This window comes from Dermacentor silvarum, chromosome 1, assembly GCF_013339745.2.
Source record: "Dermacentor silvarum isolate Dsil-2018 chromosome 1, BIME_Dsil_1.4, whole genome shotgun sequence".
NCBI lineage: Eukaryota > Metazoa > Arthropoda > Arachnida > Ixodida > Ixodidae > Dermacentor > Dermacentor silvarum.
In genome coordinates this window covers 146,285,112-146,301,336 of record NC_051154.1, presented here as the reverse complement: position 1 = coordinate 146,301,336, position 16,225 = coordinate 146,285,112, and the positions used below count along the sequence as shown (strand labels likewise).

Below are 16,225 nucleotides of genomic sequence, written 5' to 3'. Positions count from 1 at the left end.
GCTCATAAAGCTCTGTCCCCTAACGGGATTTCAAATCTCAGCCGACCATCATAATCCGTACAACCGCCACAAGCAATGTCTCGAATACCACGAGGGTGACGGTTGTTTTTGATTTGAGGCGGAGGTCATTTTTCGAACGAGTTAGTATGGCGATGAACTTTCAACGCTGTGCGACGACTTATCCATGCCCGGTTCGAGTCTGCTGGATTCGTCGATCAAGTGTTCCCGCTCATACTGCGGCAGATGCCGCATGCCATCCCTTGACATGTAGTCGTGCACCCGTTGCCTCTGCTCATGCTTCCACACTCTGAAACAGTGGACATTCAGAAATAAAGTCTTCGGCGCACCATGCGAGCTCTCATACCTCCGTGTGGTTTGCGACCTCCCGGGTGGCTTCACCCGTCAAGAGGAGGTATCGCTCCGAAGAGTTCGCGTGAGTGAGGCTGTCACACCGTCCATCTGCGCGCAGAGGGGATATATCGACGCCTCTTCTAGATGCCCGTACTGTCCTGCGCCAGTACGAGAGGCAGACCGACAGCACTTGCTATGGACATGCCCTAGTCTGCAATCGGCTCGTCGACGTCATCAGAGCCGTGTGGGTATCCACACTAATCGGCCGCCAGACTTACACAAGTGGATCTTTGGCCCAAAACATCGTTCCTTTTTGCACTTTATGCAAGGGACAGAGCTTCACAATTCCCTGTAACGCTTCCTTTTGATGCCATAAGGCAAATGATAACGAAAAAAAAAGTTCGAGCCATCATACTCCGGCGGGTGCGGCTCGCGATGCCAGAGCTCCGCATGTGTGCCACCAACCAGTGCCTTTGTAAGTGGCGATCAGGTCCTTCAGAATTCCACAATGATATTTCCCTGTCGTTGGGAGTAAAATAATCATCGGTCGGCACCCTGTTTGCGAGACTTGAAGTGTAACCAAATGACCTCTGTCCCATTCTAAGTGGGACCAAAGTTCCTTCCTTATTTTTGCCCGCACCTCATGGAGGCCTGGCTTCTTTTCTGAGTATGATGCTTTGCATCTCGCACGCCATACTTCGTAGCTACACTCAGTCATCAAGAGAGCAGAGTGGTTCGCGCCCCTTCTTTTGTCAGTGGGTTCAAGAATCGCACAGTCTGGTATGGCACTCTCGGCAGCTTGAAGATATTTTCCATTCGCTCAAATAATGCTGCCGGGAACAGGCAATCATAAAATATGTGCTCTGGTGTTTATTTAGTGTTACCGATTGGGAAGTTTTGGTTCAGACGGACCTGAGCAGATACAAAGGCTCTCTTTCTTATTGGCAGACACGCTCCTGTGAAACGCCACATGGATGATGCTCTTCTAGCATCAAGAAACTCTGCCAAAATCAAATGGCAGCTTGGTTTTAACGCGACAGCGTTAAGGGCCCCGCGTCGCAGAAAATGCGGCGTTGGTGTCGGCAGCGTTGTGCATCAGAGAAAAATCATCCCGAACCACGCAGGCCCTCCGCGTGGCGCATAGGCGTTTCTGAACTAATTGAATTTCTGAAAGTAAAATGCGTCAGAAAATTCGTAAAGTATGACTTACACACAACCTACAGACATGATAGTGCCGGATTGTAATTTGAATATACGTGAAAACATAATTCGGTTACGGGGAAACTCAAACACAAACCACTTTTCCAGCTGCCGTTTGAAGTCTGTCTTTGTGAGAGCGGCGCGCCCCGCTCGATTCCTTGCAACACCATCCAGATGGCGCTCGACTCCGCGCATTCACGGCAACAGCAGATCCCGCCGTGCGGGGGAGAAAGAAAAAAAAAAGATCCAGAAAGCTCGCCTTGGTGCATAGCGTTCACCGCCAGCGTTTGCAGGTAACCATTACGGTTACATAAGCTGCAGTTGCTGGGAAGCAGTCAGGGTTCTTTGAATGCTATCGCGTTCCACTGTTATAGGCGAAGCTTAAGCGCCCTACAAGTTTTTTCAGCCGATCTGTTGTATTGCTCCAAGTGTTTCGGCAGCTTCGGGTAGAAGTGCTCAACAAGAACTTCGATAGCAATGTTTCTTAAATCTAAATAGGGGATGGTTTCTTTTAACTTACAGAGTACGTTCGCGGCTTCCTTGTAAAGTAAGAGTGCGAATTCTGAGCGGGGCACGGAATGCGGAAGTGGAGGACCTGTAAAAGAGACTGCTCTCGTGCGGAGAAAAAACGAAGTCAGAGTATTAGGCCTTGGTAAGCACGCGCACGTACAGGATTATCAGCTTCTGTACTCAATATCTTGAGTGCGATTCCTATTCGTGAGCGTTCTCGAGTTGCTTCGCGTGAGTTGGTGCTGGCTTCGCAGGCGGCAGCAACGGTCCTCTGCTGTGCGGTAAGCTGACTACTTTCGAGGGAGGCTTCCGAGAACCAGCCATTGCCTGGTGGCCCGGAACTATTCCTGCCGGTACGGTAAGTGAAACGCTGTCTGCCTGTGCTCGATAGCTCGGTGGAATTACTATGCGAGATAATCAAGGCGACTCTATATAACGAAACCTCGGTCAAGCTTTTTGGTCTCACATCTGTACACGTGCGTCACTGGCTCGAACCAAACGACGCGCGGCGTGCCTCGCCAACCGGCAGATGTGTTGAAGGATAGTGAGTTACAACAGAGGGTACCTTGTGAATGCGGACCCAGATGCTAGTGGTTTGGCAATAATTTATGACTATTTGGTTGCAAAACCTAAGTTTAGGTGAGCTGTACCAGGTTTCTCCTGGTGAGCGTACTAGTGACACAGGAATTGGTACAGGGCTACTGGGAGACAACCTCTGGTGCGCCGTTTTTCTTGTTTTCTTCACTGACCCAAAGACCGAGTTAAAAAAAGTATTTTGTTTGTAGGGACTATTAGCTGACCATCTTGCGAATACATAATATGATTGCTATTGCGATTGGCCGACGGATTCCGATGAATTACTCATAGGACACGAATTGTATTGTGAATACGGGGTCATATACTACATGTCAGAGGTGACGTAACATCCTTTATAGGACCCGTATTCACAAAAACGTTCTCACGCTAAAACTGCATATTTCAGCCAATCGCGATGTTGCACTTATTAGTGAAGGCCATCTGCCAATGGCAAAGAACGCTTGCGACCAAAAAGCTTTGTGAACTCGGCCCCAGAAGCCGAATTCACAAAGCTGTTCGGTCGTAAGTGCACTTGGCTATTGGCCGGCTGCCTTCAGTAAGAATATGTCCAGCATAAGGATTGGCTAGCATTTGCTCTTACGAATGATTATAGTGTAAGAGCTTTTTGTGAACACCGGCCCAGATGTTAAACAAAAAGTTGGTGAGAGACCAATAGCCATAGCACTTCTGCGCTATTAGAAACACATTACATTTGAGGCTGTCAGTTTACGCTTTAAGTGTGTCATTCAAGTGTAGACTAGGATAAATCGTAGCGACGCTCACCGGTCTATTGCCACTTTATCGCGGTTTTTTTATTTTCATACCATCTCTACATAAAATAGGGTGCACTTCATCTTCATCATGATGACCAGATGAGGTCATCTGACATGTGTTCTTAACTTGTTATATTTATGGCCAGATGCGAGAACTGCGCGTCACGCTGCAATTAGGAGTCGTGTACGCTCTATTCGCGACTATACTGGGACTATGGCATTCTCCAGATATTGCAAGGAGGGCAAATTATGCAGGACAGACAGAGTCCTCCACTGTTTCTTTATTTTTTTTCTATTTACCGTGTGCATCTAGAGTGTTTTTGATATTTTATTCTTTTTCAAATAATTTTCACTGCTTATGGTGCCATGGCCAATATAGAAATGAAATGGAATATATACGTGACAATATAGGAGGAAGCAAACGCTATGTTAGCAAGGATAATAACAAATGAGCTAATTCGAAAGCTTAGCCAATTATAAAACGTCAGTTGAACCACGGCCGGACTGGAGCGGCGCGCCTCTTCAGTCCGGCCGTGGTGAGTGGCGTCAGTTATACTGCAAGAGCAGAAGTGATTTTCAAATTCCGCCATGTTTGCATATTCATAGCCAATCAGAGGGAACGTAGCGACCCTTTGAGCCAGTCAGAGCAGAGATGATAGCGAATTCGACAGCATGGTAAAACTTGGTGGTGTCGGGAACATGATCTGAAAGGGTCCCTCGGGACACTGCAAGCGTCACAGCGCCTTCTGACATGTGCTAGAATTGCCTCGCTGGACTACTATGCTCTCGAAAGCTCAAGGAAAGTGGCAGGGTCAACTTTATAACCTGTTTGCAAGAGTTCAGAGAGCACAATTTTTTACTCTGCCATTGCAAGCACGCTCCATTCGTAACGCGCACTCGGAAGCTTGCGGGTCCCGTTGCAGATCAGCCGGCGGCCGGTCTCCAACATGGACATACTTCCCACCATCGCCGAGCTGGCTGGCGCCAGGCTACCACCGGGCCTCGTGCTGGACGGACAGAGTCTGGTGCCCCGCGTGCTCGGCCGGGACGAGCCGCTGAACGAGAGGTGAACGCCCGCGCGGACGTTGGCGGCTATAGCTCCCTGCGTGCCCGCGGTCCTGGCGCTGTGCCCGGGCCGCCAGAATTTCTTTACTCTACGTCGCGTGGCTCCTTTGCGAAGTGGGCCCAAAACGTTCGCCGGGCCGCGAATAAGCCCGTCTTGGCACATGCGTGACTTCGCAGGCAAAAGTGCGCTTCCAATGCAGGCGCAACGCTCGCGTAGCTCGAAGAAGCGTGTACCCGAGCCTGACTATATTAGCACTTCGATTGTACATATTTCGTTAAATGTAATCCTACTAAAACAATTTGTCCATAACACTGCCTTAGTCGTTCTGCATATAGTAAATCGCCGAATAACGTTATATGACGGCAGACATGTAACAAAAAATGCCATGAACATCAGTCACAATTATGACCTCAACAGAGGATATTGTACATTTCCACCGGTCGCGTGTGTGATGGATGCAATGTCTCGCGTTTACGACGTCAGTATAGCGGGCGAAAAGACAACAAATGATGCCACGTGGCAATGTCAGATTCATTCTTGGTGTTTCACACATGCGCGCGCAAATAATTTCAATGTTCATCAAGATATCCCTTTCTTATTTTTTTTCATCAAGTAAGGTTTTTAAAATGATTTATTGTCAGAAAATACGCAAGGTATGATGAAAGACACAAGTTGCAGACGTGATGACTTTCAGTCAAAATTAGAGCCACATTTGCCTCATCTATCTGGAAACTAAAACCCCGAGCTTCTGGAGCGAGCATTTTCTTTATATATACGGCAAAATAAGTTCAGGTAGAATATGCCCCCTTTGGGCTGTTCTTGATAATACCATAACATAATCCCAGTGAGTACGTGTACGGATGTCATTTAGTATCTGAAGCCGGAGTGTCAGCGCTTACTATACTGCAGCCGCGAAAGCCTATACATTGTACAATGCTCTTTTCTCCCCTCACTTGCATTGCGGCTTTTTGGTTTGGGCTACTGGCACTAAGAAGTCATCGAACAAATTGGTCGCATTGCAAAAAAAGTGTCGCCTTCAACTGCGGGCCTATCGTACAGCGCGCACACGTCCGAAAGGTTTGTTAAATTTAAAGCTATAAAAATTGCGATTCCTGATGTGTATACCACCTGCAGCATTTGTATCCGATACATTTCAGTATAGTCGCCTCTTTTTAAGAACTGTACAAGCGCATGGCAAACACGGACGAGAGAGAGAGAAAGCACTTTATTTGCACCCGTCAGAGAGTATGGGTGATCGGCGTGGTGATCGGGGTGAGACGCAGCTCCCCCTTTCACCGTCTACCCCCCCCCCCCCCCCCCCCCCCCCCTTAGACGTCGGCCGGAATCAGTTGGCTTCCGGCGGCGGCCTGGGCTTGACTGATGACTTGTTTTGGGCTTGTTCTTCCTGGCTATGGAGGGAGGCTTCCCATAACTCTTTGTTCCCATGTAGACCGTTTATTTATTTATTTATTTATTTATTTATTTATTTATTTATTTATTTATTTATTTATTTATTTATTTATTTATTTATTTATTTATACCTCAAAGGTCCCAACAGGACATTACATGAGGGGTGGACACGGAGAAGGCGGAAATGATGATGATGACATTACAAAAATGAGTCACAACACTCGATGGTAGATCTAAAGCGAGCTGTATCGCGGATGAGTGCAGTTTGTCTAGGAAGGCCATTCCAGTCTCGGGCAGTTCGCACGAAGAATGACTACAGGAACGTAGTGGTGCGGGCTCGTGGCGGGATTACCGAATTCGGATGGCCTGTTCGACGAACACGATGAGCGAGCTGGATCAGCTCGCTGTCACGAGGTATGGAATTAAAAAAAAAAAAAAAAAACCTGTGATAGAGGCATAGGCGAGAGATGCGACGACGAGAGACAAGAGGCAACAAATCTAATTTTGATTTTAGCGATGAAACGCTAAGAGCGCTGGGCAAGCCCAGAGCATGTGATTTAGGGTCACTATGCTTTCACAGTTTTTGCATTTGGAAGAGTGCACCTCAGGATGCCATTTGTGTAGGATATACGGGTTTGACAAGGTAGCCGTCTGCAGTTTTCGCCAGATTACTTTTTCCTTCTTTTTGAGAGATCTATGGGGAGGAGGGAGGGTTCTCCTGCACATTCCATAGTGTTCTAGAATTTGTCTGTATGTGGTTAGGTGTCGCTTTTTGGACAGGGAGTAGTCTGCCTGCGCTGGGGCCCGGTGTGTGAGTCCTCGGGCGACCTCGTTGGCGATCTTGTTCCCTGTGAGTCCACTATGAGCGGGCGCCCATATTATTCTAATCAGGTCGTTGGGTACGTTCTCCTTGCCTGCTTGCACAACTTTGCCGGCCTCTTTGGACACCTTACCAGTGTCATAGGCTTTGATTTCAGTTTTAGAATCGGTGATGATTGTTCTGGTTGATGGGTTTGTGATTGCCAGGGCAATCGCCGCCATCTCTGCCTCCTCTGGTGAAGAGTGTCTCATGCTAAACACACGCACATAGGCTATGTGTGTGTGTGCCTTTTTTTTTATCGTGTTATCTGTGCGCTTGTACAGTTTTAAAAAATGGAATACCAACGTGCCCAGACTGCCACATAGTCGCCACATACGCACTTTAACAAACTAACAATTAATTCCATCTCTCGCATAACAAAACATATAGAAGATTGGTTTATTCCAGGGCCACGTACTAATTATGGTTTACAACTGTTGCATTATTGTCTGCCCAGCATACACTAAGTATAGGTTTAAACTAATGGATGACAGCTTGCATCGCTTATCCAAGAAATCTATATTAGAAATGGTATGGTATGGTATGAAGAACTTTATTGAGTCCTGAAGGTCAGCCCTAGGTTGACGCGGGCCGCTCCCACGTTGGAACTGTCAGGCCGAGCCCTTTAGCCACATCGCGGGCCTTCTGGACTGCCCGTAATTGGTCAGAGAGTGATTCACTGTGTAGCATTTCCCGCCACCATTCTTGTTCCTTGTCACAGTCTGTGAAGACCGCGGGGCACTGCCAAAGCATGTGGTCAAGAGTAATGATGCCATTGCACTTATTACAATTGGTCTGAATTTCCCTCTCCGGATAGATCCTGTTAATAAAATCTGGACTTGGGTATGTCGATCCTTGTCTGTAGCAAACCTCATGTGACCGCTTGGGCTCTGCAAAGCTTACCGTGTGGCATTGGATATTCCCGTCTGCTTAAATAATAATGCATCGTGATTTCGTTATATGTTAATAATCGATCCCTGTGTTCCACGGTTTAAGTGTAAGTTGCTCAGCCTTGAAGAGCACGACTAGAAAGTCCTAGTGCTGCTTCATTTGCCACCTCATTGAGGTTTCTCCGAGTTCCGTACACCACCCCCAGATGTGCAGGAAACCAGCGGATTTCGATCCTCTCACTGTTGACCTTGTCTAGTAACCTGGTTGCTATCTGTGTCACATATCCGTTAGTAAAGTTGCGTATGGCTGTTCTAGAGTCGCTGTAAATATATGTCCACCGATTTGCCCGGATGGCTAAGGCGATGGCTACTTGTTCTGCTACTGTTGGGTCCTTAGTATAGACGGTGATGGCATCCCGTATGTTACCTTGAGTGTCTACAACAACGGAGGTATACGCATCCTTATTTTTAACCCATGCAGCGTCAACACCGCCTGCTGCTTATGTTGATATACGTCTTGAAGGAGTGCCTTGGCCCTTGCCTTCCGTCTCTCGAGGTTATGCGTCGGGTGCATGTTCCTAGGGAACGGGGTCGTCTTAATTTTTTTTCTCGTAGTCCCGCTTGCAATTCTGTTAATAATTCTCCTTTGTTGGTTTGGTTGTTACTTTCTACAGCTATTACTTCAAGTAGCGCCCTCCCAGGTCGTGTCACTCATTAGTCTCTCCTGGTGGGCCACCTCTTGAGCCTCAGCTATCTCTTCTAGTGTGTTATGCAGCCCTAGGCGCAATAATATTAGAAATGATGTCTTGAATGTGTTTCCTGATGTTTCTTTTCCTGCTTTCTGGTAAAAAATAATTAATTTATGCGTATTCTATGTTAAGTCTACTACAAGAATCCTTCTGCACCGTCTGTTTCGTTGCTGTCTTTGTTACCTGCAGGTGGCGGGGCTAGTCGAGCTGTCAAAATGCAGTTTTCTTACTGTTATCTTCACGACACGGGGGCATTTCATTATATACTGATGTGGTGAAATAAACCGAATAAAACAAAGTATTGAGACTTCATTTGGGTATCCCAAATATGTCAGTAAAGCACTAAACAGACGAGGACAAGTAAGGAAGGAAGGAAGGAAGGAAGGAAAGAAGGAAGGAAGGAAGGAAGGAAGGAAGGAAAGAAGGAAGGAAGGAAGAAAGGAAGGAAGGAAAGAAGGAAGGAAGGAAGGAAAGAAAGAAGGAAGGAAGGAAGGAAGGAAGGAAAGAAGAAAGGAAGGAAGGAAGGAAGGAAGGAAGGAAAGAAGGAAGGAAGGAAGGAAGGAAGGAAAGAAGGAAGGAAGGAAGGAAAGAAGAAAGGAAGGAAGGAAGGAAGGAAGGAAGGAAGGAAAGAAGGAAGGAAGGAAGGAAGGAAGGAAGGAAGGAAGGAAGGAAGGAAGGAAGGAAGGAAGGAAGGAAGGAAGGAAGGAAGGAGTTGCACACAAGTGAAGTGTTTTCAGAGGGGACAGCTAGTGCAAAAGATATACCGGGTGTTCTATTTTAACGTTAACAGAATTAAAAAAAAATTGCCTGTGGCATTTAGCACAAGTCTACCTATTGAACTGGGACACTCGAAGAGGTATACATTACTTACACTGGAAATCAATAGTCATAATTTACCTATTAATAAACGTTCACTAATTAACTTTCAAACTAATTACTTTAGCGCGCACATTGCAATACACGAATTAAAGCCAGTGATTTTACAAGGCTCATTCACGTAGGACGAATTTTGAAACTAGCACTAGTTTTGAGATAAGTGCAGTCAAATTTGCCGTAGAGATGCAGTGTTGTTGCACTTACTTTTTTAACAAAACGCCTTTTTATGCATATATAAGCTCAAACGTTACTGGAACACCAATGCATTTTGTCGAAAACTTTGGGAACGCATATCGCGAAACTATATTGTCAGACTCAGAATTAGTTCCAATTGGATATGTCTTTAAATGTCACCAGCTACAATTCATAAATTGCAATATGTGGCGTAAAGTAATAAGTTTAAAATTTCATTTGCAAAATTTTGTTAATTAGTCAAACGTTCACTTCCTTTTTTTTCTTTGCAAATAATGTCTTCCTCTGAGAGTAATCAAACTCAAGAAATATAATTGTAAAAATATAATTGTGATCTGTAAAAATTCTGTTAACCATAACATAGAACACCCCGTATAATAAAGGTGGGGAGATGGAGTCGCTGTTTCGTAACTGCCTCTCTCATAGCATTGCGGGCAGCTGAACTGTCCCGTGGCCAAAGAGAGTATTAGAGGAGGAACGCGGGTGGAAAAAAAAAAAAAGATATGAGCAAAGAATAGAACGGAGCGAGAGCCCGGGGTAGGGCATTTAAAGTATAGAACCATCGGCGATTCTCTCTAGTTAAAATTATTCGATGCGGGTAATTCAAGTTCGACAGAAAGGGAGGCGCATAATGTTATTGGCGCATTTGATAACTTTTGAACGCGGTTAAATTCAAGGGCATGATAAACTAATCCTTGCCGATTTTACGGATGTCAACTCTGCTTAGTCGGGAAAGGGCGTGAGCGAAGAGCTCTAATGCTAATATAAAATAAAATGCTTTATGGCTCGAAATTTCCTTGCGAGAAAATTAAAAAGAAAGAAAGGTTATCATTGTGCCGAGATGATTCGAACTTACGACCAACACATTGGCAGTGCAGCAGTCAAGGTCTTAGCTACTCTGCCTATTCTATATACCAGTGGAGGCTACCGATTCTGGAGAGCGCGATCGCGCCAGCAGCTTCCATGATTGGCTAACGCCCGCTCAACATCTGTGTACTGGATAGAGCTGGCGTCCGCGCCTTCTTCGTGTTCTATATAGCAATTAAGCCACCTTCACAGTTGAGGAGGCGGTCCTAAGTTAAGTTTTCTTCTTCTACCTGTAATGACAATTATTGAGCACGTCTACTTCGTCTTCATTAGGCTTCTCCTATAGCGCTCGGCTTGTTTTACTGAATGACACTCTCGTCGTCTTGTTTTCTTCAAAAATAGCGTAGGGCTTATTAACGGGGCATCCGAAATATGAATTTGAGAAAAGCCGAACGAACCCAGCAGTATGAAGCTAAAGGGTTGTTTTAGTGGAGACCAGTGGCTAAGTCCGGATAGGTAAGAGGAGAAAGAAAAGCCGAGTCTTTCCACTTCACCACCGGGAGGCGCAACTTCCACGAACGAATACGATTAGAACTTCTTTTACTTCTCGAAAGGAGATTGCACGCTCGCACCTCCAACCTCCCCTCTTCCTGCGAATGCTCACTCCAACAAAACACAGAACGAAACAGTGGCTCAGTGCGCACTATATTTGGTCAGCTATCGCGTCACTACTTCGCTTTACAGCAAAACTGTAATTTTTTTTAACTTCCGTCGCATTGCTGTCCGATCTATTTCGATCATCTGTGTGGTGTATGGAGGTCAAGAGATCGTTGGTCTCCGACCACGCCTGCACATATATCGAAGTCTGGCGCGCTCACGAGCACCCTCACGCTGTGCGCAGGCCCATCTTCTACTACCGTGGCAATGAGCTGATGGCCATTCGGAGCGACCTGTACAAGGCGCACTTTTGGTGCTGGACAGACTTCTGGGAGGATTTTCAGCAGGTAGGTTCTCTTCTGGTCGTAATGTTTTACTCCCAAGGCCATGTTTTCCCACGAGTTGCCACACGGCATAACCGGTTTACCGAGCTCTGTTTTTCCAATTAAGCTGATTCCTTAAATTGTCTCGTCAATGCACATTTTTAGAACGATTGAGCACAAAGGTCTGGCTCGTCGTGCACAAGGGCACGGACATATCAGACAACGTAAAATGGCTAAGATGCAATCTTACCTTTTACAACCAGGAAGTATTTCATTCAACCTGAATTACAGTTTCGTACTTAATGTCATAATGCGTATTTGAGCGCAAACAATCGCTGACCGGTTGAACACCGTTTAGCCTTTAAATTCACTGTCCAGATTTCAAGTGTGCCGCTTCATTTGCAGGCAGTATGTTATAGAGGCCTGTTTCAGCGAACACTTTCAAAATGTTTTCAAGGTCGCCTGTGGCAGATAGCACAATCCTAGTTCATGAGCTGGTCTACTCGAAGAGGCGCACATTACTTGCAAAAAAAATTGAAATGCATAATTTAATTTTTTTGAAATTATGCATTTCAAAAAGAATTGTGCTGTCTGCCACAGGCAACTTTTAAAAATGGTTGAAAGTATTCGCTGAAACACCCTGTATACATATACATCATTTATTATAGCTAACCCATGGAATAATTAATTCCCAGATTTGAATTAAAGTTTTAGGACATTAATAATATTGATGTTACGAATACTTAAACTTTAACAAAGAATTTGACTCATTTTTAAGTTTTATGGAATTTTTAGAAATCGCGAATTTTTAGAAACTTTAGTTGTTTTCGTGGGACAGCGCTGGTCGACGGGCTTGGCGTCCGACGAAAGGACGAGCACTCTGCGCAGAAAGCGTTCGTCAGCCTCCAAACAAAGTATGTTCTGTGCAGCGATGCGATTTCGACACCCGTACGGCTGAACTTTTCCTGCATCGCTTTCCGCACTGAAAGCTCGAAACGCCAATCAAGTCGAAAGGCGGGGAATTTGTATATACAGCTCTAATTGCAAGTCTCCGAAAACAAATTTCGCGCCTTTGAGAACAAAATGACCTCACTTCATTTTTACGGATATGACGTCAAATTATTTTTCTTCCGCCGGAAGTGTTCCCTCCTCCCATAGATGGCGCTGAGCCCCATGAACGGCCGATGAACCACCATGTTTTAAACGTATGGGCTTCTATGGAAGCTTCGCTACCATGTATATTTTTTACCTTGGCTCATATGTACAAACTGGTGTCATTCTGTAAATTCATTCCAATTGGACACGCCTTTCAAACTCACCGGCTAAAATTCGTAAATTGCAATATTTGCAGTAAAGTAATTAATTCAAAAGACAATTAGTGGACTTTTGCTAATTAGTTGAATATGTGTTTCGATTTCTCGTGCAAGTAATGTCCGCCTCTCTGAATAATCCAGTTCAATGACTAGAATTACGTTGTCTAAAACTTAAGTTTATGACCCTGTATAGGAATGAAGTGCGCCTTATGGACGTGGCGTGGCAGATTATTAATAGCGGTATAATACGTGCGTATACATAAGTCAGCCCTCGGTTACCTTGCATGAAGAGGAATTGTCATGCTTAAACTGTTATCTCTCACGCGCGCGTCCTTTGCGCGTCCATGATCGACGAGTTGGCGCTGCCTTTCCTATAGCTATAGCTCGAGCATAGCTTTTCATCCGCTATGCGCGACCTTTCAGTCTATAGTTGGCGTTTGTGTTGTTCTCGCTCCTCCTGTGTCAGTGTATTGCAACTCTGTATTTTCTGATAAAAAATGCGTTACGTAACGCACGTTTGTGTTTTTAATTACTAATTTCTTCACTACTCGGTGAAATAGCGGCTTTCTGTTGCGGAATGAGGGTGCTAGTGCTATTGGTACAGAAAATTTATACGTGTGCCAGATTGAAATAGGCGCCTGTATTCAAATGAAGAGAAACGACACACACGCACACCGCGCATGCACACAGTTCACCCGCTCTTATGTCGTTGTGCAAAAAAAAAAAAAAAAAAGAAAAACGTGGGCAGCTTGCACTAGTGGTGCATGTCTGGAGTAAACAGCGGAGCCTGGTGATCGACCTAGCGTCTTCCAGGTTTTACTAGGCTTAGCTAAGTGTTGCTAGGAAATGCTAAGTGCTGTAAGCACGGTATTCTGAATCGACTCGCCGCCGACGCGCAGATTTTCACTTCTGAGAATCGACTCGCCGCCAACGCGCTTCAAGCTAAGCGGCTTCTTCGGGTGTCCGGATCTTCTTCGGTCATCCCATGTCAAGGCTACATGTACTCAAGTCAACGAGAGTTCTGTCGCCATCGCGGCGGCTTCGAGCTTTATCTCCCGGATGACGTCACGGCCAAGCTGCGTCTCCACACTTGCCGGGGCGTGGCTGGTCGAAACCTGCCGAGCCGCCGCCAGAGGCGCCTGCTGCAGTCACGGACACCGCGCGCGTTCGGAGCGAACGTGGGGAAACGGGGAAACGCGGACGGCGCCGCGCGAATGCTCTCCTTCCCTCTCCTTAACGTCCCATGTGAAGGCAACATGGGCACGGCACGGAGAGGAGGCGAAGCACACGCCGCTCCGCGAGGTGGTTGCTAGGCAACCCCGGTGACTCATCGCTCAGCGAGATTTTTTTCGACGTGTTACGGACTTACGGCCGGCTTCAACAAAGCTCCGCTGTTCAAAGAAAAGCTGGGTCCGAATTGACAAAGCTTTTAGTTCGTAAATGCTTTTTACTATTGGCCGGCCGCCTTCACTAATAATATGTCTAGTATCAGGACAGGCTGGTACTTTCTCTTACGGACAATTCTAGCGCAAGAGCTTTTTTGTGAATACGGGCCCTGACGCATGCTATCGCACAATGTTACGCGCAACGAGAATTATGTGACTTGAGCTACTGCTGCCATCGTTCCTTGGAAGAGGTTGTGTGTGACGTATGTCAGTGTGCAGCCGTCTTTCATTTTGTATGGATCAAAATGGGACGTCTATGCATGAGTATCAAACGTACTTGCCATTTTACAGCGAACCTGTTAAGGGCTCACTCTTCGATGGTCGCGTCCGGCAATAGAAAAGAACTCTCATTGGCTGTATGCTATATGTGCGAGTGAAAGCGCGTGAGGGTGAGGGACGCGCGCTTTCACGGGGAGCGAATGCACGGCGGAGAGCAAACGCGACTTCCCAGTGGAAGGGGAGCGGTGGGCGAGGAAGGCATTGACTGTGCGTGCCCGCTCTCCCATTGCATCACATGCGCGCAGCCCTGCCGGCCTTTGCCGTCGACTCTCTCTGGGCTCTCGCCCTCCTCTCCCCTAACAGTGTCGACAACGGCGTTTAGCCGTTCCGTCACGTAGCCAGCGTTTCGACAGCGGTTGTGTGCGGTCACACAAACAACGCGCACAACTGTTTTCGTCGACGGCGAATGCGTTTTCCCCGCCTTCGCACCGAACGCGCGCGGCATAGGCTCCGTACAGTCGAGTTTGCGGCTGCTCTGGCGCCATCTGGCGCAGCGACGCAACAGTGTTGGGAAGTGGGCGCCGCAGCTCGGCCGGCTCGATGAGTATTCTTTTCCGCGCGCTACATTTCGTCTCGGCCACGGTTGAAGCCGTTTTGCTTTGTTCACCAGCCTCCTTATTTTTTTATACGTCTTGCGACAGTACAATGGCATGCGCTTCATCGGCAAGCGTCAGAGGTGAAAAAAAAAAAAAAAAGGCAAGTGGAACCGGCGATACTGCTGCGTAAAGGGCTGTTACAACCACGAAGGCCAGCCCGGGATAATTTCCTGGCAAGTCTAATGAGATCGAACGGCGAAAGAAATGGATCGCAGCTTAGATGAGAGTAAAGTAAGTCAGCTTTTTTTATATTTGTGAGAAGGTTTTGTTCTGTAAAGCGTGCTACACATGCGCGTTTCACAGCTCGTTGTGCGAAGCGAGCGGCCATGGCCAGCTGCTGAACATTTAAATGAAATTTGTCACGACTTTGCTGATTTGACGACTGCTTGCCGTTGTCTTAGCATTCGGTATGATCAGCATAGCACTGGCATGTGCGATGAGCAATATTTTATGCCAAGGAAGCCTATTTTGTGCTGGCGAGCACTAACTCGACGATCCTCGTTTCGGCCGCTGGCGCTTGAGAGGCGCGGTTTCACATGGTGCGATTTTTCTTGTGATATACATTTGCGGTGTATCATTGTAAAAGCAAAGCGCGTATGCAAGGAAAGGAATTCGCAAGCGAAATCGTATCTTGTGAAAGGGGCCTAATGAGCCTCGATCATTGTACATGATGAAAAACGAACATTCGCGTCATGTAAATTAAGATCGCCTAGTTAATAAATCTCGTTTATCAGCGCAGCAGGTGGCTCCGACTGGATCCCAAACGAGTCAACGAGGATAGCATGGTCACTGCCACACGATCCAACAATCCGAATCGTTTAGCTCACTCGACATGACTGTGCTGACGACAGCCTACGAGTGAGCGTGTAGCTGCACGCGGTCCAGATCGAGCTGTATGACAATCTAAAGTAACAGTGTGACAGGGGCATCAAATGATAGGCCGCGGCGTACAACGCGCCGGAGCGAAATGAGGCATGCATTGCCAACAGTGAGGCGTCGATTAAAAATCGGTCAACTACAACGTTTTCAGGGTGCCAGTTTAGTGACTTCAATTTTAGTATAACAGTAAGGTTTACTCATGTGAAGGATGACGTCGTATACTTGCTTTCCTTGTTGCGAACGGCACTTCGCGTGAACGTCCACGCCGTCCACTTCTTTCACACAGGCAACATGCGAAGCAGCGTAGAGCTTGTCTCCGCTGGTTAACGCTGCACCGTGAAAGTAATCGTCTATTCCTTTAATAGGCCTGAACCCCGCAAAAACTAATTGTGCCATCACAGAGGGCCATGCTTGTACTTTCACGTACACACACGCACAAAAAAAGAAAGCGGATCGCGGATATACGTGCGGCTT

General features: G+C 46.7%; 1 protein-coding gene across 1 annotated transcript in view; it reads left to right on the top strand.

The window, feature by feature from the left end:
• The window catches only part of LOC119436208 (N-acetylgalactosamine-6-sulfatase-like), a 39,091-nt gene that overhangs the window by 16,635 nt on the left and 6,231 nt on the right, over positions 1–16,225 (top strand). Inside the window, exons 8-10 of the mRNA XM_037702992.2 lie at positions 2,316–2,419; positions 4,334–4,476; positions 11,161–11,263. Of these exons, the coding sequence (XP_037558920.1) occupies positions 2,316–2,419; positions 4,334–4,476; positions 11,161–11,263 (350 nt within the window). The remainder of the gene's footprint in view (positions 1–2,315; positions 2,420–4,333; positions 4,477–11,160; positions 11,264–16,225) is intronic.